The sequence below is a fragment of the Oryzias latipes genome, chromosome 23 (genome assembly GCF_002234675.1).
Source record: "Oryzias latipes chromosome 23, ASM223467v1".
NCBI classification, from domain to species: domain Eukaryota; kingdom Metazoa; phylum Chordata; class Actinopteri; order Beloniformes; family Adrianichthyidae; genus Oryzias; species Oryzias latipes.
Window position 1 is genome coordinate 23,737,809 of NC_019881.2, and position 23,453 is coordinate 23,761,261.

At 52.6% G+C, this 23,453-nt stretch overlaps 3 protein-coding genes across 5 annotated transcripts; 2 read left to right on the forward strand and 1 right to left on the reverse strand.

The window, feature by feature from the left end:
- The first annotated feature begins 3,008 nt into the window (after positions 1-3,008).
- xpot (exportin for tRNA) lies at positions 3,009-11,448 on the forward strand. 2 transcript variants are annotated; one of them, XM_023952674.1, is made up of 26 exons: positions 3,009-3,165; positions 3,538-3,631; positions 4,436-4,646; positions 4,741-4,823; positions 4,898-4,954; positions 5,021-5,090; positions 5,173-5,391; positions 7,046-7,230; positions 7,306-7,474; positions 7,543-7,779; positions 7,848-7,886; positions 7,954-8,016; positions 8,083-8,207; positions 8,280-8,424; positions 8,495-8,614; positions 8,683-8,777; positions 8,859-8,928; positions 8,998-9,236; positions 9,305-9,590; positions 9,662-9,851; positions 9,933-10,049; positions 10,122-10,237; positions 10,339-10,386; positions 10,453-10,524; positions 10,656-10,712; positions 10,793-11,448. In XM_023952674.1, the coding sequence occupies exons 3-26, from the start codon at positions 4,557-4,559 to the stop codon at positions 10,817-10,819; spliced, it is 2,919 nt and encodes a 972-aa protein (XP_023808442.1). In that variant the 5' UTR covers positions 3,009-3,165; positions 3,538-3,631; positions 4,436-4,556; the 3' UTR covers positions 10,820-11,448. The 2 variants fall into 2 exon arrangements, with proteins under 2 accessions (XP_023808442.1, XP_023808441.1); XM_023952673.1 differs by lacking the exon at positions 3,538-3,631.
- A 729-nt stretch (positions 11,449-12,177) lies between these two features.
- Positions 12,178-15,940, reverse strand: rtcb (RNA 2',3'-cyclic phosphate and 5'-OH ligase). The gene is made up of 12 exons (XM_004086964.2): positions 15,567-15,940; positions 15,187-15,265; positions 15,049-15,116; positions 14,878-14,977; positions 14,649-14,805; positions 14,427-14,583; positions 14,199-14,358; positions 13,952-14,127; positions 12,939-13,127; positions 12,761-12,871; positions 12,566-12,685; positions 12,178-12,494 (listed from the first exon to the last, which is right to left on the reverse strand). Exons 1-12 carry the CDS (start codon positions 15,657-15,659, stop codon positions 12,387-12,389), a joined length of 1,518 nt encoding a protein of 505 aa, XP_004087012.1. The 5' UTR covers positions 15,660-15,940; the 3' UTR covers positions 12,178-12,386.
- Positions 15,941-16,066: 126 nt separating this feature from the next.
- On the forward strand, positions 16,067-23,396 carry fbxo7 (F-box protein 7). Of its 2 annotated transcripts, none has more exons than XM_004086965.4 (10): positions 16,067-16,452; positions 17,238-17,360; positions 17,438-17,633; positions 18,869-19,078; positions 19,155-19,299; positions 19,368-19,451; positions 19,520-19,615; positions 20,039-20,215; positions 20,479-20,519; positions 22,951-23,396. In XM_004086965.4, exons 2-10 carry the CDS (start codon positions 17,239-17,241, stop codon positions 23,236-23,238), a joined length of 1,359 nt encoding a protein of 452 aa, XP_004087013.1. In that variant the 5' UTR covers positions 16,067-16,452; position 17,238; the 3' UTR covers positions 23,239-23,396. The 2 variants fall into 2 exon arrangements, with proteins under 2 accessions (XP_004087013.1, XP_020557846.1); XM_020702187.2 differs by having other exon boundaries at positions 16,067-16,425.
- Positions 23,397-23,453: the final 57 nt, after the last annotated feature.

The window sequence follows — 23,453 nt, forward strand, 5'->3', positions numbered from 1 at the left end:
AAAGAACTGCTGAAAGAAAGGAGAGCAATGGCTAAAGAAAGATCTGAATGACCAAGACAGAAGAGAGTACAACAAATTGTGTCAAACCATCAGGAAAAGACTGAGAGAAGATCTTAGAGAGCACAACACCAGGCGAGTGAAAGAGGCAATTGAGAGTGGGAAAGGATTGAAGAGAGCAAAAGAAAAAGAAGGCTAGAAGGTTCTTATATCAGCTTTGAAAGAGCAAGATGGAACCGTCCATCAACAGAGAGAGAATTCTGGAGAGGTGCGCAGAATTCTATGAAACGCTGTACAAAGATGCAGCCCAGAACCTCAGAAAAGAAGAAGCAGAGGATGTACCATCAATCCTTGATAGTGAAATTGAGCATGCCATAAAAGGTTTGAAGAATAACAAAGCACCTGGAGAAGATCAGATTGTGATTGAAATGCTCAAAGCCGGAGGTGAAGCTGTGAGATGGAAGCTGAGAACACTCTTCAATAAAGTGATAACTGAAGAAAAGGTACCCAACGAGTGGAAAAATGCCATTATAACACTCATATTTAAGAAGGGAGACAAGAAAGACCTTGCTAATTATAGACCAATCAGCTTACTCTCCCAAGTCTACAAACTCTTCATGAAGATCTTGAAGAATGGGATGAATAACAATCTGAGGGACCACCAGCCGCCAGAACAAGCTGCCTACAGAAGATGTCATTCAACTATCGACCATCTGCAGTCAGTCGTGCAAATACTCGAGAAAACCAATGAGTATAAAATACCCATTTATATGGCGTTTGTAGACTACGAAAAAGCCTTTGATTCTATCCTGCACAAGGCTGTTTTTGAGGCGCTAAAACAACACAGCGTAGAGGAGAACTAAATCAACATCCTGAAAGAGACATATGATGGAGGCACTGCTCAGGTTCAGAACGAATCACTTAGCCGAATGATTAAGATCATGAAGGGAGTGCGACAAGGAGACACCTTGTCACCAGTGATGTTCACAGCAGCGTTGGAAGAAATATTCAGGAGAATGGAAGCTGAAGCGGGAATTAACATCAATGGAGAGAGGATGAACAAGCTGAGATTTGCAGATGATATCATCTTATTTGTAGAAAAGGAAGAGGATCTCAGGAAGCTGCTCAACGATCTGAACAAGGAAGGGAGAAAAGATGGCATGAAAATGAACAAAAAAAAAACAAAATCATGTGCAATGAAATAGCAAGGAAAATGAGAAGGAAAGGAATAATTGTGGTTGAGAACAACTGGAGGAGGTGGATGAGTATAAGTATTTGGGAAGACTGCTAACACCAGGAAATGAGATGGCGAAAGAAATAGACGAGAGAGTAACATCCGCTTGGAAGAGATTCGGACAGTACAGCACGTTTCTGAGAGATCAAAAAATGTCCATGTGTCTCAAGAGGAAGATCATGAACACTGTCATACTGCCATGAATGACGTATGGAGCTGAGACATGGTCACTTACCAACCGCCAAAGAGAGAAACTAGCAATCACCCAGAGGAGCATGGAACGATCAATGCTGGGTGTTACGAGGAGAGATAAGGTCAGGAACGAAGACTTAAGATCAAGAACAGGGGTGAAGGATGTCATAGAGAAAGTGATTGAAGCCAAAGGCATATATATATATACATACATATATATATATATATATATATATATATATATATATATATATATATATATATATATATATATATATATATATATATATATATATATATATATATATATATATATATATATATACACACACATATATTCACCAAGTGTAGCGTAATTACGTTAACTCATATCCGGTCTTTGGGAACCGACATACCCAGAGTAAGCAAGTTTCAGCCAGAGTTCAGGCTTACAGTCAGGCTAGTTTAAACATGCTTTCTGGATTACCCCCCAGTAGTTGGACGCGCTATTCTCTAGAAATACTAAATGAATCCCGTATGTTTCCCGACCAGTTCTAATGTTTCCCCTGTATCTGAATCAGCATCAGTTCATTGCACTTTACCATGACTCCTCGTAAAAAAAAGTTCTGTGCCTCATGATCGGTTCAACTTGATTTCTCATAATAAAACAATACACTATGAACGTTGTGTAAAAAAGAAAAAACACTACAAGGAATTTACAATGGCATAGTCAATCAGTCTTAGTAGAGATAGCTTAGTGGAAAAATCAACGGGGTTTGTATCTAGAACTCCCGGGTTGAAGACCAGCATTAAAATTTTTTTCTTTTTGCTTTGCGTTCATTTTCTTCATGTGATGTGTGTTTTGCTGCGTCAAGCACTTCTCTCAGAAAATGTCACATGTTGTGTTACGTTGTTTTTTTTAATCATCATTAACAACATTGTTTTGTTTTACGGTTTTTCATCATCATTTACACATTGAAGTGTTACAAGGAGCTTGGTTGAAGCATAAGAAATACATCCAGTCCGCCACCAGAGGCCGCTGTTCTGTGGGGTTTCAAAGCCCTGAATGGTTGGTTCATCTTTCCGGCACAATGACATGAACCCCAACGAGGCTTCATGGGGCTTCTATTCCCATCCCTGAATGATGGCCGCTCGTTTTTCTGTACTTAACTGTTTTTTTCTTGCCATAATCCAAATTCTAACAGTCTATTCATTAGGACAATCAGCTGTGGATCCACCTGACTTCTGCACAACACAACTGATGGTCCCAACCCCATTTAGAAGTCAAGGAATCACACTTATTAAACCTGACAGGCAGTAATCAAAGCAAAAGGTGGCTACTATGAAGATCCTACAATATGACATCTTTTCAGTTGTTTCACATGTTTTTATTGTGTATATAATTCCACATGTGTTCATTCATAGTTTTGATGCCTTCAGTGTGAATCTACAATTTTCATAGTCATAAAAATAAAGAAAACTCTTTGAATGAGAAGGTGTGTCCAAACTTTTCCTCTGTACTGTACACATGTCTGTTATGTATGGATTGTTACTTTTGTTAATAAAGTTTTTCAGGGGAAATAAAAAACAACGTCTGTGCCGGTGCGCACTGACAGTGCGCAGGCTCGTGACCCGGATGTAAACCAGCACCGGACACGCCGTCCTGCCGAATCCACCGACATGCGTCTGAATTCCAGAGGACCCCCGGCTCTGTGCTGAGCGGAGAGCATCGGTTAACGGCGGAACAGCTCCGCTAATATACGGTGAGCCTCGCGCGCGTGTTTCGCTGCTCTGCGGGACGGAAACGCAGAGAAACGGCGGCTGCGCGCCGAGATGGACTCATGAGAGATGGTGGGTCCTCCTCGTGAGGGTGAAGAGTAGACAGGCTGGTGCTACGGGACCAGAACCGGGTCTAGAACACGTTAAAGCCGCCTCCATCTGCCTTTCACAGTTAGCGCTTTTCTGCCCGGGAGGTTCCGTTAGGGGCTGGGCGGGTTTTCTGTCCGGTTCCTCCCGGGTTGAGTCAGCCAGCCGCAGCTAACGCTAACTCACAGCCGTCAGCTGCGGTCCGCTTGTCGGTTCTGGTTCGGGTTCGGAGCCGAACTGCTAACGGTTACTTTCGGTTTCATTTGCAGAAACGTGTACCGTGCAGAACCGAGACTGACGCTTAGTGACGGAGGGCCGAACTGTTAACGTTACATTACGGTGTCATCCGGACACACGCGCCAGGTGAGGCCGGTCCTCCTCGGTTCTGGTGTCGCTCGGGCCCCAACGCTCTGGAAAGGGTGTGTCACGGGTTCGGTTCGATGCAGCCTCCGGGACTGTCGCTGCGTGACTGCCGCCGGTGTTGATCTGGTGTTCAGAAGTTGTTTACGTCACACGTTTGATAACGGCCTATTATCAAGACCGCAGGAAGTGACGTGTACCTACTGTACTACTGGACCCGACTGCAGGGACCCGACTGCAGGGACCCGACTGCATGGACCCGACTGCATGGACTCGTCTGCATCAACTCGACTGCATGGACCCGACTGCAAGGACCTGACTGCATCAACTCGGCTGCATTGACCCGACTGCATTGACCCGACTGCATTGACCCGACTGCATCATCTCGACTGCATCGACCCGACTGCAGGGACCCGACTGCATGGACCCGACTGCATGGACCCGACTGCATGGACCCGACTGCAAGGACCTGACTGCATCAACTCGGCTGCATCGACTCGACTGCATCGACCCGACTGCATCGACCCGACTGCATCGACCCGACTGCATTGACCCGACTGCATGGACCCGACTGCATGGACCCGACTGCATGGACCCGACTGCAAGGACCTGACTGCATCAACTCGGCTGCATTGACCCGACTGCATTGACCTGCTACGCCCGTCTGCATGAACCGGTTACCCCTCGGTTACACAGTCGGTCTGGCTGAAGGACCTGCAGGTTTGCAGATGCTCACCTGAACCTGTGGCGCTCCTGTCGTGGACGTGACCACCCGTCCTGGTTCTGATCAAAGCCGTTTCCCTGCAGACTCACCTGTGTCACCCGTGAGTGTGCAGGGGTGAGGGGTCGTCATCGATCCTGCCCCTCACCTTCCCCCCCCCCCCCCAGCAGATGACAGGAGTGTGTGTCAGACCACAGCTAACCACGAATGGCCTGCCAGTCTGTCACCGCCGCAGTCATGGACGAGCAGGCCCTGCTCGGGCTGAACCCCAACGCCGACGCCCCCTACAGGCAGAGGGTGAGAAGTGCTTCCTGATCCTTCATCTTAAGTCAGGGTCCCGGTGCTGTACTTCAATACGTGTGTGTGTGTGTGCATGTGCGTGTGCATGCAGGCCATGGCGTACTTTGAGCAGCTGAAGGAGTCTCCGGATGCCTGGGAGGTGTGTGCCGAGGCGCTCTCTCAAGGACTGTACAGGTGAGTGTCACGTGGGCTGACCCCCCCCCCCCCCCCCGGTTACCCTGTGATCATGTGACCTACTCTGTCTGCAGAGACGACCACGTGAAGTTCTTCTGTTTCCAAGTGCTGGAGCATCAGATCAAGTTCAGGTGAGGATCCTGTTAGTGAGGGTTCTGGTCCAAACGGAACCGGCCTCACCTGCTGTTCTGTTGCAGACACGCGGGTCTGAGTGCGGCGCAGCAGCAGCTCGTCAGGGAGACCCTGATGAAGTGGCTGCAGTCTCAGGTATGTTCTGGTTCTGCAGAACCAGCTGGCACTTTGTGGTCCTGACCGTAGTTTCCTCAAACGTCGGTGCGATTCCCGGCAGCTGATGAACGCTCAGCCTGAGAAGGCCTTCATCAGGAACAAGGCGGCCCAGGTGTTTGCGCTCACCTTCGTCAGCGAGTACCTGACTCTGTGGCCCAAGTTCTTCTTCGACATCTTGTCCATGGTGGGTCTGAACCCCAACGGCGTGGACATCTACCTGAGGACGCTGATGGCCATCGACGCCGAGGTGGTGGACCGGGACATCCTGCACAGCGCAGAGGTGAGGCAGAGCGGTCCGTCTGGGCGTGTGACGCAGTGGATGAGCTGCTGTTTACTGTCCTCCACCTGCAGGTGTGGAATGTCGTCGCGTGAGAATCTGACTTTTTCTTTCACAGCTCTATTCCGATACACCAACAACTCTCAGACGCACACAAACTGCAGTTATTTGTCTCCTGCGTGATAAATTTGCAAACAGTTTTTCCAGCTCTGTGCAGCAAATGGAACAGAAAGCAACAACTGGACTTCAGATCTGAAGGAGGGAGATTCCACACTTCTCCTTATGATTCAAGAACAAATGTAGGGAGGCAGAAATCCAAGCAAGGCCTTGGACATCAAAGTGTACCAATGTTCCGCCTCCTAGTGGCCAGAAACGGCCATTGCACTCCTGAATACAAGTCACAATGATGCATCATGGATCTACAGTTGGTGACGAACCTCAGGGAAGCCTGATGCATGGTGACAACCGTTTGGAGACATGAAGACGAGGCATTCATGTATCACCATAATCCAGCACAGATAGAAAAGTTGCAGCAACAAGACGCTTTTTTACTTGAAAAGAAAAACAAAACTTGTTACGGAAAAAAAGCCAAGTTTAAGTTTGAGCTGTTTTACAAGTTTTTCTATGAGGTTTAAAGGTGAGAGAGTCGTCAATCCAGACACCAAGGTACCCATGAACCCCCTCTATGACGTTTCCATCCAAGGTGGACACCATTGGAATTGTTTCAGGGAGCTTCTTTGGGTTTGAAAAGGTTAGCTCAGTCGTGTCAGCATTGAGAACTAACTTTAACTGAATAAGTGATGCAGGACAACAAAAGCTTTCTGCAGGGTTTCAATGGCCTGAGCAAGAGATGACCCATAACAGTAAATGACTGTGTCATCAGCATAAAGATGTAGATTAGCGTCAGACATTTTCTTCCAAGTCTATAATGTTTAACATAAATAGTAGGGGGCCCAGAACTGAGCCCTGTGGCACCCCCCTGTGGACAGTAACAAACGTAGAACATAGACCCTCATGTTTAATGCATTGGGTCCTGTTATCATGCAACTGCATCTCTGACAATCCAAGGCTGAGTAGTCTGCTTTTTATGGTCAACGGGGTCAAAAGCTTTGGACAAATCGATAAAAAGTGATGGACGGCACAGTTTTTCATCAAGTGCCACTATAATGTCATTTATCACATTCATAGTATTGCTGGTACTGTGCTTTTTTCTAAAACCTGATTGAAATATAGAAAGAATGTTTTCAGAGTAAAAGAAGTATTTCAACTGGTCACAGACTAAAGATTCCAGAATTGTGGATAAACACATAAACGTGTTATTGGCCTGTAGTTGGTCACGGATGGATCACCTCCTTTTAATAAACGCAAAACAAAAGCCGATTTCCAAACTGATGGAATGTCTTTAGTTTTGATTGAAAGATTAAACAGAATTGTGACTTTAATCAGCCGTGCGTCTGGTACGTCGACTCAAACGGCAGGAAAACCAACATTTACGCGCCTTCATACAGACTTTTCATTGGAAGTGGCCACTTGAACGCACGCCGCCACGGCCGGTGGAGACGGAGCCAAAGCTTGGCGCTCCAAACGGACGGGAGCGGAGACGATGCTCTTCTGCTAAAGGTCTTCTGCTCTCTGATTGGCTGAATGTGTGGCTCAGGACATCCGCAGAAACACTCTGATCAAGGACACCATGAGGGAGCAGTGCAACCCCAGCCTGGTGGAGTCCTGGTTCCAGATCCTGCAGACCTACCAGCGCTCCCACCCTGAGCTCACCTGCCAGTGTCTGGAGGTGGTGGGGGCCTATGTGTCATGGATCGACCTGAACCTCATCGCTAATGACCGGTAGGTGCTTGCCGTGCGGGGGCTCGGTGACACCTCAGTCCGCGGAGCAGCAGGTCTGAGCGGCGTCCGTTGCAGGTTCGTGAACCTGCTCCTGGCTCAGATGTCCATGGAGGAGCTGCGGGAGGAGGCCTGCGACTGCCTGTTCGAGATCATCAATAAGGGGATGGACCCCGTGGACAAAACCAAGCTGGTGGAGTCCCTCTGCCAGGCTCTGCACAGTGCCGGCTTCTTCAGCGTGGAGCAGGTGAGGCTCTGCTGCTCTGGCAGCCGTCTCCATGGGAACGCTCCTCCACAGAGCTCCTGTGCTTTCAGGAGGAAGACGTGGACTTTCTGGCCAAGTTCTCCCGGCTGGTGAACGGGATGGGTCAGAGCCTGGTGCTGAGCTGGACCAAGCTGGCTAAAGCCGGGAGCGGCAAGGAGGCGGGCGCCACGCTGCAGGCGCTGGAGGCCAAGGTGCCGCTGCTGCTGCAGCTGCTGATGCACGAGGACGACGACATCTCCGCCAACGTGGTGGGCTTCTGCTACGACTACCTGCACGTCCTGAAGCAGGCGAGTGTCCCTGTAGGTCACAGCCGCCTGGTTTCTGCTGTTGGTGAGCTCATCTTCTCTTCTTGCAGCTTCCTCAGCTGACGGAGCAGCAGAAGGCCCACATCGAGGTGAGTTCTGGTTCCTCTGGTTCTGGTTGGACCCAGCAGAACTTCAGCCGCTGTCTCCTCCCTGCAGGCCATCATGCTCGCCGTCATAAAGAAGCTGACCTACGACGACGAGTACAACTTTGAGAACGAGGTGAGTGTGTTTGACCCGAGCCGCTGGAGCCGGAGAACCCGCACTGACCCGGCGCCGCCGTTGCAGGGCGAGGACGAGGCCATGTTCGTGGAGTACAGGAAGCAGCTGAAGATGCTGCTGGATCGCCTGGCCCAGGTGTCTCCAGAGCTGCTGCTGGAGGCCGTGCTCCGCGTCTTCTCCAACACCATGCAGTGAGCAAAGCGCAGGCTGCTTCACGGACGCCTGCAGCTGCGCAGCTTCAGCTCCACCTCTGATCTCTGCAGGAACTGGCAGGCGGTGCCCTTCATGGAGGTGGAGGTGGCCATCAGGCTGCTGTACATGCTGGGAGAGGCTCTGCCGGCGTCTCACGGCGCCCATTTCTCTGGAGACGCGATGAAGACGACCACGCTGCAGGAGATGATGAGGACGGTCAGTCTCTCGCGTAGGGGCGGGGCTCTCGCGTGGGGGCGGGGCTCTCAGGTTTGTGGTTTCTCCTCAGTTGGTGTCCTGCGGCGTCAGCAGCTACCAGCACACGTCTGTTTCTCTGGAGTTCTTTGAGACGGTGGTGAGATACGACAAGTTCTTCATCGTGGAACCGCAGCTCATCCCCAGCGTCCTGGTGAGCGGGAGCCTCGGAGATGACGCACGTTCGAGCCCCAGGGTCTGAATGTTCCTCTCTGCCCTCAGATGGCGTTTCTGGACCACAGAGGTCTGAGGAACAACAGCCCAAAGGTCCGCAGCAGAGTGGCCTACCTGTTCTCCAGGTTCATCAAGACCCTGCAGTGAGTCCTGCGTGTGCGTGTGTGTGTGTGTGCACGCTCAGCTCTGTGCACGTGAGCCTCACTGCTGCCCCCTGTTGACAGCAAACACATGAACACATTTGTGGAGGACATCCTGACCCGGATCCAGGACCTGCTGGCGTTGGCTCCTCCTGTAAGAATTGGCGTTTCTTCGTCGTCTGCGCCGCCGTCTCCCCGCCTGACCTCGCTGTCGTTCCCACAGGAGAACGGCTTCACGCCGCTGCTGACCAGCGACGATCAGCTCTTCATGTTCGAGGCGGCGGGCGTTCTGATCGTGAACGGCGAGAGTCCGGTGGAGCGGAAACAGGCCCTGATGAGGAGCCTGCTGACGCCGCTGATGGACGCCTTCCAGCTGCTGCTCGCCAAGCTGTTGCAGGAGACGGAGGAGGAGCAGCAGGCGTCGCTTGCCGACGCCCTGAGCCACGCTGTGGGGTTCGCCAGGTAAGGTCTCAGGTGTGAGGCAGAGTCTAGTCTGTCTTCCGCTGTCAACCATGCGGCGTTTCCTGCAGCCGCACCAGTAAGGCGTTCAGCAACAAGCAGACGGTGAAGCAGTGCGGCTGCACCGAGGTCTACCGCGACTGCCTGCACTGCTTCCTGCCTGCGCTCAGCTGCCCCGTCCAGCGCGGCGTGCTGCGCAGCTCCGTGCGCTCCTTCCTGCACAGGATGATCATCTGCCTGGAGGAGGAGGTGCTGCCCTTCATCCCCGCCGCCTCGGAGCACATGCTGAAGGACTGCGAGGCCAAAGACCTGCAGGAGTTCATCCCGCTCATCAGCCAGATCACCGCCAAGTTCAAGGTACAGGAGCGGCGGAGGAGCCGCCCGCTACTGCACCGGCGCCCGCTGACCGCCCGCTTCTCCTGTTGCAGCGGCAGGTGGCGCCCTTCCTGCAGCAGATCTTCATGCCGTTGGTGCTCGCCATCTTCGAGGTCATGGCCCGACCAGCAGAGGAGAACGACCAGACGGCGGCCCTGGAGAAGCAGATGCTGAGGAGGAGCTACTTCAGCTTCATCCAGACCATGACAGGAAGTGGGATCAACGAGGTGATGGCGAACCAGGGTGAGCGGCGGCGGCGGCAGATAAGCCCGTCTTTGGTTTTGGGCAGTTGGACTGGCGTTCTGAGTCCGGTTCCTCCTCCAGGAGCAGAGAACATGGAGCGGATCCTGTTCACCATCATCCAGGGAGCAGCGGACCTGCCTGACCCCGTGGCCCAGAAGACCTGCTTCATCATCCTCTCCAGGCTGGTGGAGCTGTGGGGTGAGTGGACACCCCTCCTTCCTCCGCGTTCGCTCCTCTGTTCTCCTGCTGACGCTCTGCCCCGCCCCCCAGGAGGCAAAGACGGCCTGGTGGGCTTCTCGGACTTCATCTACAAGCACATCGTCCCGGCGTGCTTCCTGGCGCCGCTCAAACCCAGCTTCGACCTGTCGGACGCTCAGACAGTTCTGGTGAGTGTGGAGCCTGCAGAACCTCCTGCGTGCGTGTGTGTGTGTGTGTGTGTTCTCCTCTGAGCCTCCGTGTGTGTGTGTGTGTGTGTGTGTGTGTGCAGACGCTGTCGGAGTGCGCGCTCACGCTGAAGACGATTCACCTGAAGCAGGTAAGAACCGCACCGCACGCTTCCTGTCTGCGGGCCGCTGGCGCTGATTCTGCTGTCTCTGGTCAGGGACCCGAGTTCCTCCAGTTCCTGCAGCAGGAGTACCTCCCCTCGCTGCAGGTGACGCCGCAGATCGCTCAGGTAACTCCGCCCAGACCCAAAGGAGCCGCTTCCATGTAAACTTTGGGTTCTGGCTGAGCTGAGGTCCGGTTGGTCGTTACGTAGCTGCTGTTAACCTTTGAACTGTCCCCCCACCCCACCCCACCCCCCAGGAGCTGTGCCAGGTCCTTCAGCAGCCGGACATCAAAGTTCTGAAGAACTACATCAAGGTAGGAGGTGTCTGCTCCCCCCCCCGGCCTTTGTGTCACAGGCAAAGCCACGCCCCTGACCCCTCCCCATGTCGCTGCAGGCGTTTTTCCAGAGAGCGAGGCTGTAACCGACCCGAGCAGTTCGGACCCGAAAGGACTCTGCTGGACGTGCCCCCCATGCAGGAAGTGGGCTCAACTGCTTTGCACTTAGAAGAGGAAGCCGAGGAAACCCCCTCCCCCCTCGCCGATGGATGAGCCGTCCCCCTGAGGACTGACCCCAGACCAGACGCCGCGGTCTGTTGGGATGGGGGGGTCGGCAGGACCCCATAGATGTTTGCGATTGACGAGGTCATCGGGTCGGAGTCTGAGGACGTTTCAGGAACGGCGTGGAGACGACCACCAGAACCGCCTGGCTTTTATTGTGGAGGTCCGGCGGTCGACGACACAGAACTCTGGGTCTGGTGGTGGACCTCATCAGAACCACGGAGCTGCTGTCCTGCAGACGGGCCGTCTTCCTGCCCCGGACCCTCGTTTGGTTTGTTTTTTTAGGAAGGGATTTCATTTGACCTGCGGGTCGGAACATCGGTTCCTCTGAACTTTAGCGGGAACCTCTTTGATTTCAGGTTTAGGATGGATTCTTTGAGTTTCTGTACAAACATGCGGGTCAGACGGAACCTCCTGCCCCCCCCCTGTACTCTGAGGAAAGTGCCTGAGTGTTTTCATTGAAACGGTTGAATAAATCCTGCTGAGGTCTCCGCTCTGGCTGCTGTTTCCTCACACCACGCCTGCTGGGGGGGGGCTGGATAGCGGGGAGCGATGACGATACCATCAGCAGCTGAACGGCGAGGCGCCGCCCGACCGGACCGGACCTCCCTGGTTGAACCGAGCCCAGACCCCACTGAAAGCAGTGAAAAGAGGGAGCGGGAAAGCGGCCAAACACTGATGGAGGGGGGGCCGTCCATCAGTGTTATTCTTTTTTTTAATGTGTCCAATAACTGAGCAAACATGAGAGCGGAAGGACGGGTTCTACTGGTACAGAACGGGTTCCTGCATCTGCTGTTTGGATGAAGCTTTGTTTCATTTATGTTTGAAGTTTAGATTTTCTTCTTCTACAGAGGGAAAAGTGAGGGGGGGGACGAGTGCTGGACGGACAATTGTTCCTAAGATATTCCACCAGTGGGCCGGGTCAGGTCGGGTCCACTTCCTGTACCGTTGCAGACCCAGAAGAGCATCCGGGTCAGCATCTTTGTGTCAGACATTGTTTTCTAAACCAAGCTCTTATTGTGGGATCCACATTTTTGGTTCTAACCAGACCAAAAATTCAAAGTGATCCCAACTAGAACCAGAACTAGAACCAGAACCAGCTGCTTAAACTGAAGAGAGGATTTCAGCTGGTCCTGAAAAACTCCAAGAGGCAGGTTTGTGTAGAAGACCTGCTCCAGAATTTGCCGGATGGATCCAAAATAAACTCCCTTTAAGCTCAGACTTCAGCTTGCTCATCTTTTATTGTGAAAGTCAACAGGAAGTGTCAGGTCTTCAGCAAGACCTCCACGTGCAGAAGACGTTGGATCAGAGCCCGCTCATGCTGGAAAATAGAACCTTTATTTGAAACGGACCGGTCCCACAGCAGAACCGGACCTGAACATAAATTCACTGGTAAACAGGAAACCTGGGAGCCGTTTGGCTCGGCGGCGCTCAGCCTTTGATGACGGCGATGGGCCGTAGCTTGATGGCCTTCCTGCTGATGCCGGCGTCGTGACACGTGTTGACCACATCCGTCACGTTTTTGTACGACTCCGGAGCCTGAAACCACACCAGAACTTTAGGCTCTCAGCGCAACAGTCCAGTTCCCGGTGCTGGAGCGCCGGCCTCACCTCCTCCATGACCAGCTTGGGTGACGCCACCCGGATGGCGATGCCCATGTCAGCCAGCTTGTCAAGAACGTCCTGAAAGTCCAGGTTCCGGCGGGACTTTGCCCGGGACAGGGCCCGGCCCTGAAACCCCAATAGGAAGACGGGTCACTGACGGACCGATCACACCGCAAAGAACCGCAAACGAGCGACCCGTACCGCTCCGTGGCAGGTGGTGCCGAACGTTTCCGTCATGCCTTGCTCGGTGCCCGTCAGGACGTAGCTGCAGGTTCCCATGGTGCCCCCGATCAGAACCGGCTGACCTGTGAGCTGCAACGACAAGAAGGCGTGAGCGCGGTCCCGGCCTGCTACAGGTCCGGCGGCGGCGGCGGCCTACCTGGTAATCCACGGGGATCAGAGGGTGGTGCGGCGGGAAGGCGCGGGTGGAGCCTTTGCGGTGAACCAGCAGCGTCCTCTGCTTGCCGTCCACTATGTGCTCCTCCACCTTGGCGATGTTGTGGGACACGTCGTAGATGACGTGCATGTCCAGGTCGTCCGGCGTGGTTCCGAACACTTTGGAGAAGGCCTGACAGACGGAGACAGACGGAACACGTTCTGCGGTTCTGAGACTTTTCCCCAGTTCAGAAACGTCCTGGTTTGGCCATTGACTGTATAAGAGGATGAGTGGCCACGCCTCCCTGGCGTTCCAAACAGGAAGTGGCTCCAAGAAGCCAAAATCCCACAGACTTCTACAGAGAAATAAACAACTGTTTGGCAGAAGAACAGTTCTGGATCCGATACATTTGCTTTTTGTTTTTAAAATATTTTTTCTGTAGTTCAAGTCATAAAACGACCAATCAGATGCCTCGGTAAAAGCATGCGGTGCCCGCTGGCCCCCACCTCAGTATTTGATTGACAGATCTGAGTCGCCTTCAGTGGAAGGGGGTTTTTTAGAACAAGCTTACTACTGATTGGTGACAGCAGTTGCCATAGAAACGTTGTCTCACTGTCATCTGGCTCCAACATGGCGACTGAATTGGCTTCCTGGCTGGAGCCAGACGTAAGACGTTTTCTACACCAGTCCAGCTCAGTCCAGTTCTCTGATACAGTCGATGGGTTTGACCGACAGGCCCAGATAAACCCAGTTTCCACGTTCACCTGTTCAGAACCAGAACTGTTGTCTGGATACCTGACGGCACTTCCTGGTCACATGATGGCGGTGGACCGGCTCTAAACAGACCACCAGAACCAGTGTGGGGTCCAGGGTCCAGCCCAAGAACACTTTGACACACAGGTCAGAGGTCGACCGCCAGCTGCCCCAAAAGGCATTGGAGCCAAAGCCAGACGGCTCAAGAACCCGACCAGAATACAACCAGCGGATGGGTCGACACTTCAATGACCTGCAGGTACCTGTCTGGTGAGAAAGGTCATGGAGGAGCGGTTGACCCAGGCGTAGTTCCCTGCGGCCGCCATGCCCTTCAGGTAGTCCTGCCCCTCCTGGGAGGTGATGCGGGCGCACGCCAGCTGTCGGTCATTCACTGTGATGTTGTCGCGCTTCATGGCCTTCTCCATGGCAACCAGCGCATCTGTCAATAACAGCGCCAAAGGTTCACAGCTCTGCGGTCTCCACCACTGCTGGGCGGGTCACAGCGCTCACCTGTGGCCACCTGGTGTCCGAGGCCTCTGCTGCCGCTGTGGATCATCACGCACACCTGCCCCTTGTGGTCGATGCCCATCTTCTTGGCTGCGTAGTCGTTGTAGATCTCATCCACCACCTGGATCTCGGCGTAATGGTTTCCTGCTCCCAGAGTTCCCAGCTACCACACAAACACAGCCATCAGATTAAGCCACGCCCCTCAGAGCTCACCCGTGGGGGCAGGGGTACCTGCGGCAGGCCTCTCTTCTTGGCTTTGGACGACACCTTGTTGGGGTCGGCCTGCAGCATCCGGCCGTACTCCTCGCAGTGCTCCTTGTCCTCGGCCCAGGCGTACCCCTCCCTCAGAGACCAGTCCACGCCCATCTCCAGCGCCTCCTCCAGGTCTCTGTGGGGGGACAGGTGAGACACATCTCTGTGGGCGGTCCCTGCTGAGAAGGGGACATCACTCACTTGGCTCCCATCGGGATGACTCCTTTGGAGCCGACCCCCACCGGGATGTGGTCGAACAGCGACTGGGCCAGCTGCTCCTTCACGGGCTGGACGTCCCGCTCGTCCAGGTTAGTCCTTAGAAGACGGACGCCACAGTTGATGTCGAATCCCACGCCGCCTGAGAGGGAGCAGAAGAGTCATTCCCGGGAAGAGTCCTGACAGGAAGCGGCTTCATGGCGCCATCGGTTACCTGGAGACACCACGGCGTTGGGATCACTCATGTCAAACGCAGCCATGTTTCCGATGGCGAATCCGTAACCGGAGTGGACGTCCGGCAGACCGATGGACCTCTGCGGCAGGAGACACCAGTGTGAGTGCAAGATGGCGTGCACGCCCTAGAAAGTGTCACGCTCATGCTCACGTTCACGATGCCAGGCAGCGCCGCCACGTTTCCGATCTGCTTCATGGCAGGAAGGAACCCACCCACACCTGGGGAGAGAACCGAGCCGGTGAAATCCCGAACACGCAAGAGCTTTTGGCGGCGTGGCGATCAGCTGACCTCCTCCTCGACAGGCGTTACGAAGCTCCTCGAACATCAGCTTCTCCAGAGGCTCGTTCACGTAGAAGATCCCTTCAACCTGTCAGGCAGAGGCGGAGCCTAGCTTTATTGATCCCAAGACACGCCCACATGGTACCTCAACAGGTTGCGTCACATCACGTGCTACACTTTTGCTGGTCCAGAACACAAACCCAAAACTGTTTGGGGGAAAAACACTTCGTCATGTTGTAGAACAGTTAGTCTCACAGAAACGGTTCACTTCCGGCCCATTAGACACGGGACCATGTAGAATAACTGAACTGCAGTCAGAACCCGTCCAGCCCTCCCGAACCCGCTCCTGTTCTGTACGACTGTCCGGAACCAGATGCTAACCGGCTAACCTGCATGTTGGGCACGAAGCCCTTCTTAATCCTCCAGCAAGTCCCGGACAGCTTCTCCAGGTACTGCAGCTCATCGTTGTAGCTTCTGCTCATGGTTCCGATCCAAACGGGCCCCACGAGGCAGATTCACGTCTGAGAGCGGCGGTTACTCCACGCAGAAAAGCTCCCAACTCTACGGAGGCCGGGAGGCTCCAAAAAGCGATGTGACGCTCTAAATGACTCAGCAGAATCTTTAATAAAACACACTGAAGAAAAAAAGCTAAAATGATTTAAATTAATTAATCAAACATTTACTTTTTATTTACTTTTTGCAGAATTATAGTTTACGTTAGTTTTCTAAGCATTGAGCTGCTCAGTTTCCGTATTTTTCTTATGAAGTGATCAGATTCCGGTTGTTTTTCAAAATAAATTCAGCACCACGTAACATTTTAACAAGAAGTTTGTCCAAACATGATTGTGTGGCTGAGAATCAAAAGAAAAACTGTTGACCATCTATTAACTAATAAAGTAATATAGAAACTTTACATAAAAGCTACTTTTGATTTAAGGATTAGATTTCACGAAGTATCTATTTGGGCTCTTCAGTTTTAGTTTGCATTTAATTCATATTTTTATGCCAAATTTCTTAGTACATATTTGAAAAATAACAATGGCCAGACTAGTTACTAGTAAGGGTATTCGTTCATTTGTCTGCTGCTCCTCTAGTGGTCGCAATGACTTTTGTTCTGAAAATCCAGAGCGGAAGCTGTGCACGCGGCTCGACGCTGTTTGTGTTGTTGAGGTAAAAGGCCCCCAAAAGAGCCGATAACGACCCGTTTCCTTCATCCCGAGGTTCTCCGGGTTCTTTTCTGCAGCACAGGTGCGTCTTAACCGGCAGGTGAAGCAGGTGAGTGAACTTTAAGCCGAACCTCACGGACGTTACGCAGCAGTTTGAAGGTTAGCGCACGCGCTAAAGCGAAAATGATGAATTCTTGGTTTATGCAGTGATGCTGTTCATCCGTCTGCTGTGGTTTTGTGTAGTTAAACGCTGTAAAAGTAACGGTACTCCTGCCCGCAGTAACTAAGTACATCATTCAATTTACAGACATTAAAACTGCATCAAACCTCTGTTATTTATGCCCCCCCCCCGTAAAGAGACAGTTGGTATTAAAACTTTAAAACTTCCTTCCTGTTTATCATTATTATTACAACTTTCTAGAGGTTGTAAGAAAACTAATAATTCTATTTTAGTAAAGGGCGGGGCTTAATTAGAGCGCAGCAGTTCTGAACTCCGCCCACGTGCGCGCGGGGGGGGGGGGGGTAGCTGTCACAGGAATCTTTCCGCTCAGTTTCAATTCAGTTCTACGTTCAGAACCTCAAGGTTTGATATTTTGAAGCTGGTTTAGCTTTCCCAGTGAAGTATGAGAACATTGCAGGAGCGCGCCTGAACGTGCAGGAGCGCGCCTGAGCGTGCAGGAGCGCGCCTGAGCGTGCAGGAGCGCGCCTGAGCGTGCAGGAGCGCGTCCACGCGACCAAACCTGCATGACACCAAAGCAAAAGTGAGCAAATAAAGCAGCTTCTGCTGGAAACCATCAGTTTACTTCTGTGGGGCTCAACGTGTGGCTGCAGCTGCTGTTGTGTTTGTGGGTGCTCAGCTGTTTGTAAGTGGGGGGCACGTGGCTTTATCTGCAGCATGAAGCTGCGGGTTCGAATCCAGCGGCAGACCAGCAGGCTGGAGGTCCAGGGAGAGGCGCCCACCCTGCAGGAGCTGGCAGAGCTGATCCGGCAGACGCTGCTGCCGTCTCACGGACTCAGGTTCCTCCACCGCTGCTCGTCCGTATTGATCCTGATGTTTGAGGAAGACCTCCTGAACTCTGCCTCCATCCTCTCAGCGCCGACACGGCCTTCGGACTGTCCCTGAACGGCTCGGATCTGCTGTCCGACTCCGCCCAGACCCTGGTGTCCTGCGGCATCGACTCTGGAGATCTGATCTGGGTCCTGCTGCCCCCGTCTGCAGCTCCAGAGACCAGCGCAGTGACCGATGCTCAGCAGAGCTGCGGCTCCGCCTGCAGCTCCGCCCACAGCCAGGTGAGTCGTTTGGCTTAGTAAGTGAATGTTTTGACACAAAAGGAGGTCAGAAACCTTCATCCTGAAGAAGATTGGCCTTAGGAGGTCTGGACTTTAGAGAACTTCAGAGAGGAAGATGAATCCAGTGGCTTTCTGTGACGTCACTTTCTCAGTGGGGCGCCCCCTGGAGGCCAGACAGCCGTTGTGACATCATCATCACTGACGTCACTGACGCAGCGGACCATCAGGAGTCTGGTGGTCACGTGACTGTCGCTGTGCAGACACGCTTCTCTTCAGGTCTCCTGTCCTTCAAACTGAAGCGTTCTTGGGGGGTTCTGCGATGTCCTGAGGGGTTCTGGGATGTCCCGAGGGGTTCTGAAGGGTTCTGCGATGTCCTGAGGGGTTCTGTGATGTTTTAAGGGGTTCTGCGATGTCCTGAGGGGTTCTGCGATGTCCTGAGGGGTTCTGAAGGGTTCTGCGATGTTCTGAGGGGTTCTGCGATGTCCTGAGGGGTTCTGCGATGTCCTGAGGGGTTCTGCGATGTCCTGAGGGGTTCTGCGATGTTCTGAGGGGTTCTGCGATGTCCTGAGGGGTTCTGCGATGTCCTGAGGGGTTCTGCGATGTCCTGAGGGGTTCTGCGATGTCCTGAGGGGTTCTGCGATGTCCTGAGGGGTTCTGCGATGTCCTGATGGGTTCTGAAGGGTTCTGCGGTGTCCTGAAGGGTTCTGCGATGTCCTGAGGGGTTCTGGGATGTCCTGAGGGGTTCTGGGATGTCCTGAGGGGTTCTGCGATGTCCTGAGGGGTTCTGGGAAGTCCTGAGGGGTTCTGCGAATGTCCTGAGGGGTTCTGCGATGTCCTCAGGGGTTCTGGGAAGTCCTGAGGGGTTCTGCGATGTCCTGAGGGGTTCTGCGATGTCCTGAGGGGTTCTGCGAATGTCCTGAGGGGTTCTGCGATGTCCTCAGGGGTTCTGGGAAGTCCTGAGGGGTTCTGCAGTAGACAGGAGGAGCTTCTTGTCTGACTCAGCGGTGAGGAGCAGAAGCTCCTCAGAATCCAAAGGTGAAGATGGATCCAGACCTCGGTTCATTTTCAGAAGAACCTGTCCAGCGTTCTTCCTCCCCGCCGTTCCTGAAATGTTCCGGTTGATCTTCTGATGATGAAGATCTGCGTTCAGCCTCCTCTGTCTCCTCCATCTGCGACCTCTTGTTGTCTTCACGTCTTTCTGGTCCGAATGAAACGGCTTCTGTTCTTCCCTCCAGCCGCCTGGCAGCATCGAACCCGCGGGCTCGGCCCAGCCAGACGCTGACCCGGCGCCGCTCTGGGAGCCCATCCTGTGCAGCGAGGCGGAGGACGGTCAGGCCCCCCTGTCCCTGGACCTCCTCTACCACACGGCGCAGGTCAGCTGTCCTGACGACGCCGTGGTGGTGGCGTCGCACGTTCTCATGCTGGAGGCCGGCTTCACGTCGCAAGTGAGTGGAACGGGGGCTTTTTCTCTGTCCTGGGGGGTCCTCGGGGGCCCGGCGGTCTCACCTCTGCTGTCTTCAGGGCTGTGCGATGAAGCCTGCTGAAATGCCGGCAGGGTGGAGGTCCAGCGCCACCACCTACAGGCTGCAGTACACTCACCCTCTGTGTGGCAGCAGCTCTGCCTCCGTGGTGGGCGTGGTCATGGGCCCCCAGCTCGTCGTCAACGGTGAGGTTTTTCAGCGTCTTCAGAGGAAGGCGTCCCAGACTCTGACGTTTCCGGTTGGTGTTCTGTAGCCACCCTGAAGGTTCTAGAGAATGTGGGTTCGGTCCGGAAGCTCCAGTTGAAGGCGTCCAGCTTCGTGACTCAGGAGTGGGCAGGTAGGCAGGCGGCGGGGAGGCTCGACGCCGCAGCGCCGCTGAGTAATGCTGTGTGTGCTGTCCTTCAGGGGGAAGTGCCGCCGCGGCCTTCAAGGACCTCCGAAAGCTGTCCCGCGTCTTCAAAGACCAGCTGGCCTACCCTCTGATCGCCGCCGCCAGAGAAGGTAAACGCAGCCGAGGGGGCCGGTCTGCTTTTGTGAGCCACGCCCACAAGGAGGCAGAGGGTGGAGCTACCAGGAAGCTGTGGCGCCCCCTACAGGGAGCAGCAGAACGTTTGATCAAATGTTAGGGGTGCAGGTAGGGCCGGGAGAATGTTTGATATCACAATATCGTTTTATTCATCCTTTTTAAAAAAAGATTGAAATATTGTTGTGGCACAGACTTAGTATGTTTCTTGATATCCATCGTATCGCCAATACATGCCGCTATAAAATATTAAAAAGAACAGAAAATGCTGTCAAACAGGAAACGCATCATTTGAACGGCGATGGACTTCCTGGTGTCTCCCTGCTGTGGCTTTCTGTACCACTGGGGGGCGCCAGAGTGTGAATCAGAGTGGAGCAGAAAGCGTTTTCTTTCCGTTGCAGCCATGGCTCTGCCCTGGGCGTTCGGCCTGCAGGCCCTCCCTCCAGAGCTTCTCCTCAGGGTGCTCCGCCTGCTGGACGTGCGCTCGCTTCTCAGGCTGTCCGCCGTCTGTCGACTTCTGAACGCCGCAGCAGCAGACTCCTCGCTGTGGAGACACCTGTACCGCCGTGATTTCCCAGGTTAGAGCTGCTTCTCCGCCACGTTTTTTTAAACTTCAGAATCAGAGAAGCTGCACGTTCTTCAGCCAGAGACCAGCTGCGGACCAGGATTCACCAGGAAAACAGACATTTCTGTGTTTTTACACACATGTAGAGAATAAATGAAGCTACTAGTCTGATCTAAAGACGTCAGCAGATTATTCTTCAGTTTCTGTTGAATGTGAAGGAACCGCGTTTTCAGTCTGAAACATTTGGACCTCAATGATGTCATGTTTGTGCTTCAGGTTCTGGTGGAAACAGATCAAATGACTCGGACTGGAAGGAGGTGAGGAGGGAGTGAAACTGTCACACGGGTGTGAGATGTGTGGGGACCCACAGTGATGGGTCCTCCACGGCTTTGATTTCAGTCAAAGGAGGCTTTTAATTAGAAAATCTAACTAATATGTGTGAAGCTTAGAGGACAAACCAGAACATGAACAGAAGGAAGGTGGGCTTAATTCATGAATGAATCAGCCTGTAAACAGCCTGCAAACAGTCTGTAAACATTCTGCAAACAGCCTGCAAACAGTCTGTAAACAGTCTGCAAACAGCCTGCAAACAGTCTGCAAACAGCCTGCAAACAGCCTGCAAACAGTCTGCAAACAGTCTGCAAACAGTCTGCAATCAGCCTGTAAACAGTCTGCAAACATTCTGCAAACAGCCTGCAATCAGCCTGCAGACAGTCTGCAATCAGCCTGCAAACAGTCTGTAAACAGCCTGGAAACAGTCTGTAAACAGCCTGCAATCAGCCTGCAGACAGTCTGCAATCAGCCTGCAAACAGTCTGTAAACAGCCTGCAAACAGTCTGTAAACAGTCTGTAAACAGTCTGCAAACAGCCTGCAAACAGTCTGTAAACATTCTGCAATCAGCCTGCAAACAGTCTGTAAACAGCCTGCAATCAGCCTGCAGACAGTCTGCAATCAGCCTGCAAACAGTCTGTAAACAGCCTGCAAACAGCCTGCAAACAGTCTGTAAACAGTCTGCAAACAGCCTGCAAACAGTCTGCAAAAAGCCTGTAAACAGTCTGTAAACAGCCTGCAAACAGTCTGTAAACAGTCTGCAAACAGCCTGCAAACAGTCTGCAAACAGTCTGCAAACAGTCTGCAATCAGCCTGTAAACAGTCTGCAAACATTCTGCAAACAGCCTGCAATCAGCCTGCAGACAGTCTGCAATCAGCCTGCAAACAGTCTGTAAACAGCCTGGAAACAGTCTGTAAACAGCCTGCAATCAGCCTGCAGACAGTCTGCAATCAGCCTGCAAACAGTCTGTAAACAGCCTGCAAACAGTCTGTAAACAGTCTGTAAACAGTCTGCAAACAGCCTGCAAACAGTCTGTAAACATTCTGCAATCAGCCTGCAGACAGTCTGCAATCAGCCTGCAAACAGTCTGTAAACAGCCTGCAAACAGTCTGTAAACAGTCTGCAAACAGCCTGCAAACAGCCTGCAAACATTCTGCAAACAGTCTGCAATCAGCCTGCAGACAGTCTGCAATCAGCCTGCAAACAGTCTGTAAACAGCCTGCAAACAGTCTGTAAACAGTCTGCAAACAGCCTGCAAACAGTCTGTAAACATTCTGCAATCAGCCTGCAAACAGCCTGCAATCAGCCTGCAATCAGCCTGTAAACAGTCTGCAAACAGTCTGCAAACAGTCTGCAAACAGTCTGTTAACAGTCTGCAAACAGTCTGCAAACAGTCTGCAATCAGCCTGCAAACAGCCTGTAAACAGTCTGCAAAAAGTCTGTAAACAGCCAGCAAACAGTCTGCAAACATTCTGCAAACAGCCTGCAATCAGCCTGCAAACAGCCTGTAAACAGTCTGCAAACAGCCTGTAAACAGCCTGCAAACAGTCTGTAAACAGCCTGCAAACAGTCTGTAAACATTCTGCAATCAGCCTGCAAACAGTCTGTAAACAGCCTGTAAACAGTCTGCAAACAGTCTGTAAACAGTTTGCAAACAGTCTGCAATCAGCCTGTAAACATTCTGCAAACAGCCTGTAATCAGCCTGCAAACAGTCTGTAAACAGCCTGTAAACAGTCTCCAATCAGCCTGCAAACATTCTGCAATCAGCCTGCAAACAGCCTGTAAACAGTTTGCAAACATTCTGCAATCAGCCTGCAAACAGTTTGCAAACAGTCTGCAATCAGCCTGCAACCAGCCTGTAAACAGCCTGTAAACAGTCTGCAAACAGTCTGCAACCAGCCTGTAAACAGTCTGTAAACATTCTGCAATCAGCCTGCAAACATTCTGCAATCAGCCTGCAAACAGTTTGCAAACAGTCTGCAATCAGCCTGCAACCAGCCTGCAAACAGTCTGCAATCAGCCTGCAAACAGCCTGTAAACAGCCTGTAAACAGTCTGCAAACAGTCTGCAACCAGCCTGTAAACAGTCTGTAAACATTCTGCAATCAGCCTGCAAACAGTCTGCAATCAGCCTGCAAACATTCTGCAATCAGCCTGCAAACAGCCTGTAAACAGTCTGCAATCAGCCTTTAAACAGCCTGTAAACAGTCTGCAATCAGCCTGCAAACAGCCTGTAAACATTCTGCAATCAGCCTGCAACCAGCCTGTAAACAGTCTGCAATCAGCCTTTAAACAGCCTGTAAACAGTCTGCAATCAGCCTGCAAACAGCCTGTAAACATTCTGCAATCAGCCTGCAACCAGCCTGTAAACAGTCTGCAAACAGCCTGTCTCACCTGTTGCCATGTTTCCTTTCAGCTCTACAAAACGATGTTTGTCTTTCGCTCTGAAAGCCGCCGCAGCGCCACCCGACTGATGACCCCTCCTATTGGCCATCACATCTTTCATCCTTTGCCCCGCCCCTTCCCCCCTGTGCCAGGCATTATTGGGGGGGATTATGACCAAAGACCCAATCTCCCGCACGGCCTCCTGCCCCGCCCCCGACACGACCCCATTGGGCCCCTTTCAGACCCCCTTGGTCGACCGCTACCCCGGTTCAGATCATTTGGGGGCAAGGCAGCCGACATCCGGCGGGGTTTCATCTGAACATTGAATCCTGGAAGGAACGCCATGACCACACGTGGGGGGTGTGGCCTCCATGTGAGAGCCCCGTGATCCAAAGAAGAAATGACACTGTGCTGGAAAGCTTGATTTATTATTATTTTGGTTTTTTTTATAAACAGCTGAAGACCAGTGTGAAACAATCTGACTGTTCCTGTGTGTCCCTGAATGCACCACAGTGTTTTAGCCTGAAAGACTAA

Bases quoted from the DNA above. Each gene is read 5' to 3' on its own strand.
- fbxo7 (XM_004086965.4), top strand. From the start codon at position 17,239: ATGAAGCTGCGGGTTCGAATCCAGCGGCAGACCAGCAGGCTGGAGGTC. The intron at 17,361-17,437 runs GTTCCTCCACCG...CCATCCTCTCAG, and splicing joins CTGCCGTCTCACGGACTCAG to CGCCGACACGGCCTTCGGAC. The intron at 19,616-20,038 runs GTAAACGCAGCC...TTTCCGTTGCAG, and splicing joins GATCGCCGCCGCCAGAGAAG to CCATGGCTCTGCCCTGGGCG.
- xpot (XM_023952674.1), top strand. From the start codon at position 4,557: ATGGCCTGCCAGTCTGTCACCGCCGCAGTCATGGACGAGCAGGCCCTG. The intron at 4,824-4,897 runs GTGAGTGTCACG...CTCTGTCTGCAG, and splicing joins CTCTCTCAAGGACTGTACAG to AGACGACCACGTGAAGTTCT. The intron at 7,780-7,847 runs GCGAGTGTCCCT...CTCTTCTTGCAG, and splicing joins ACCTGCACGTCCTGAAGCAG to CTTCCTCAGCTGACGGAGCA.
- rtcb (XM_004086964.2), bottom strand. From the start codon at position 15,659: ATGAGCAGAAGCTACAACGATGAGCTGCAGTACCTGGAGAAGCTGTCC. The intron at 14,584-14,648 runs GTGAGTGATGTC...GTCCCCCCACAG, and splicing joins GTCATCCCGATGGGAGCCAA to AGACCTGGAGGAGGCGCTGG. The intron at 12,872-12,938 runs GTAGGCCGCCGC...TTGTCGTTGCAG, and splicing joins TGATCCCCGTGGATTACCAG to CTCACAGGTCAGCCGGTTCT.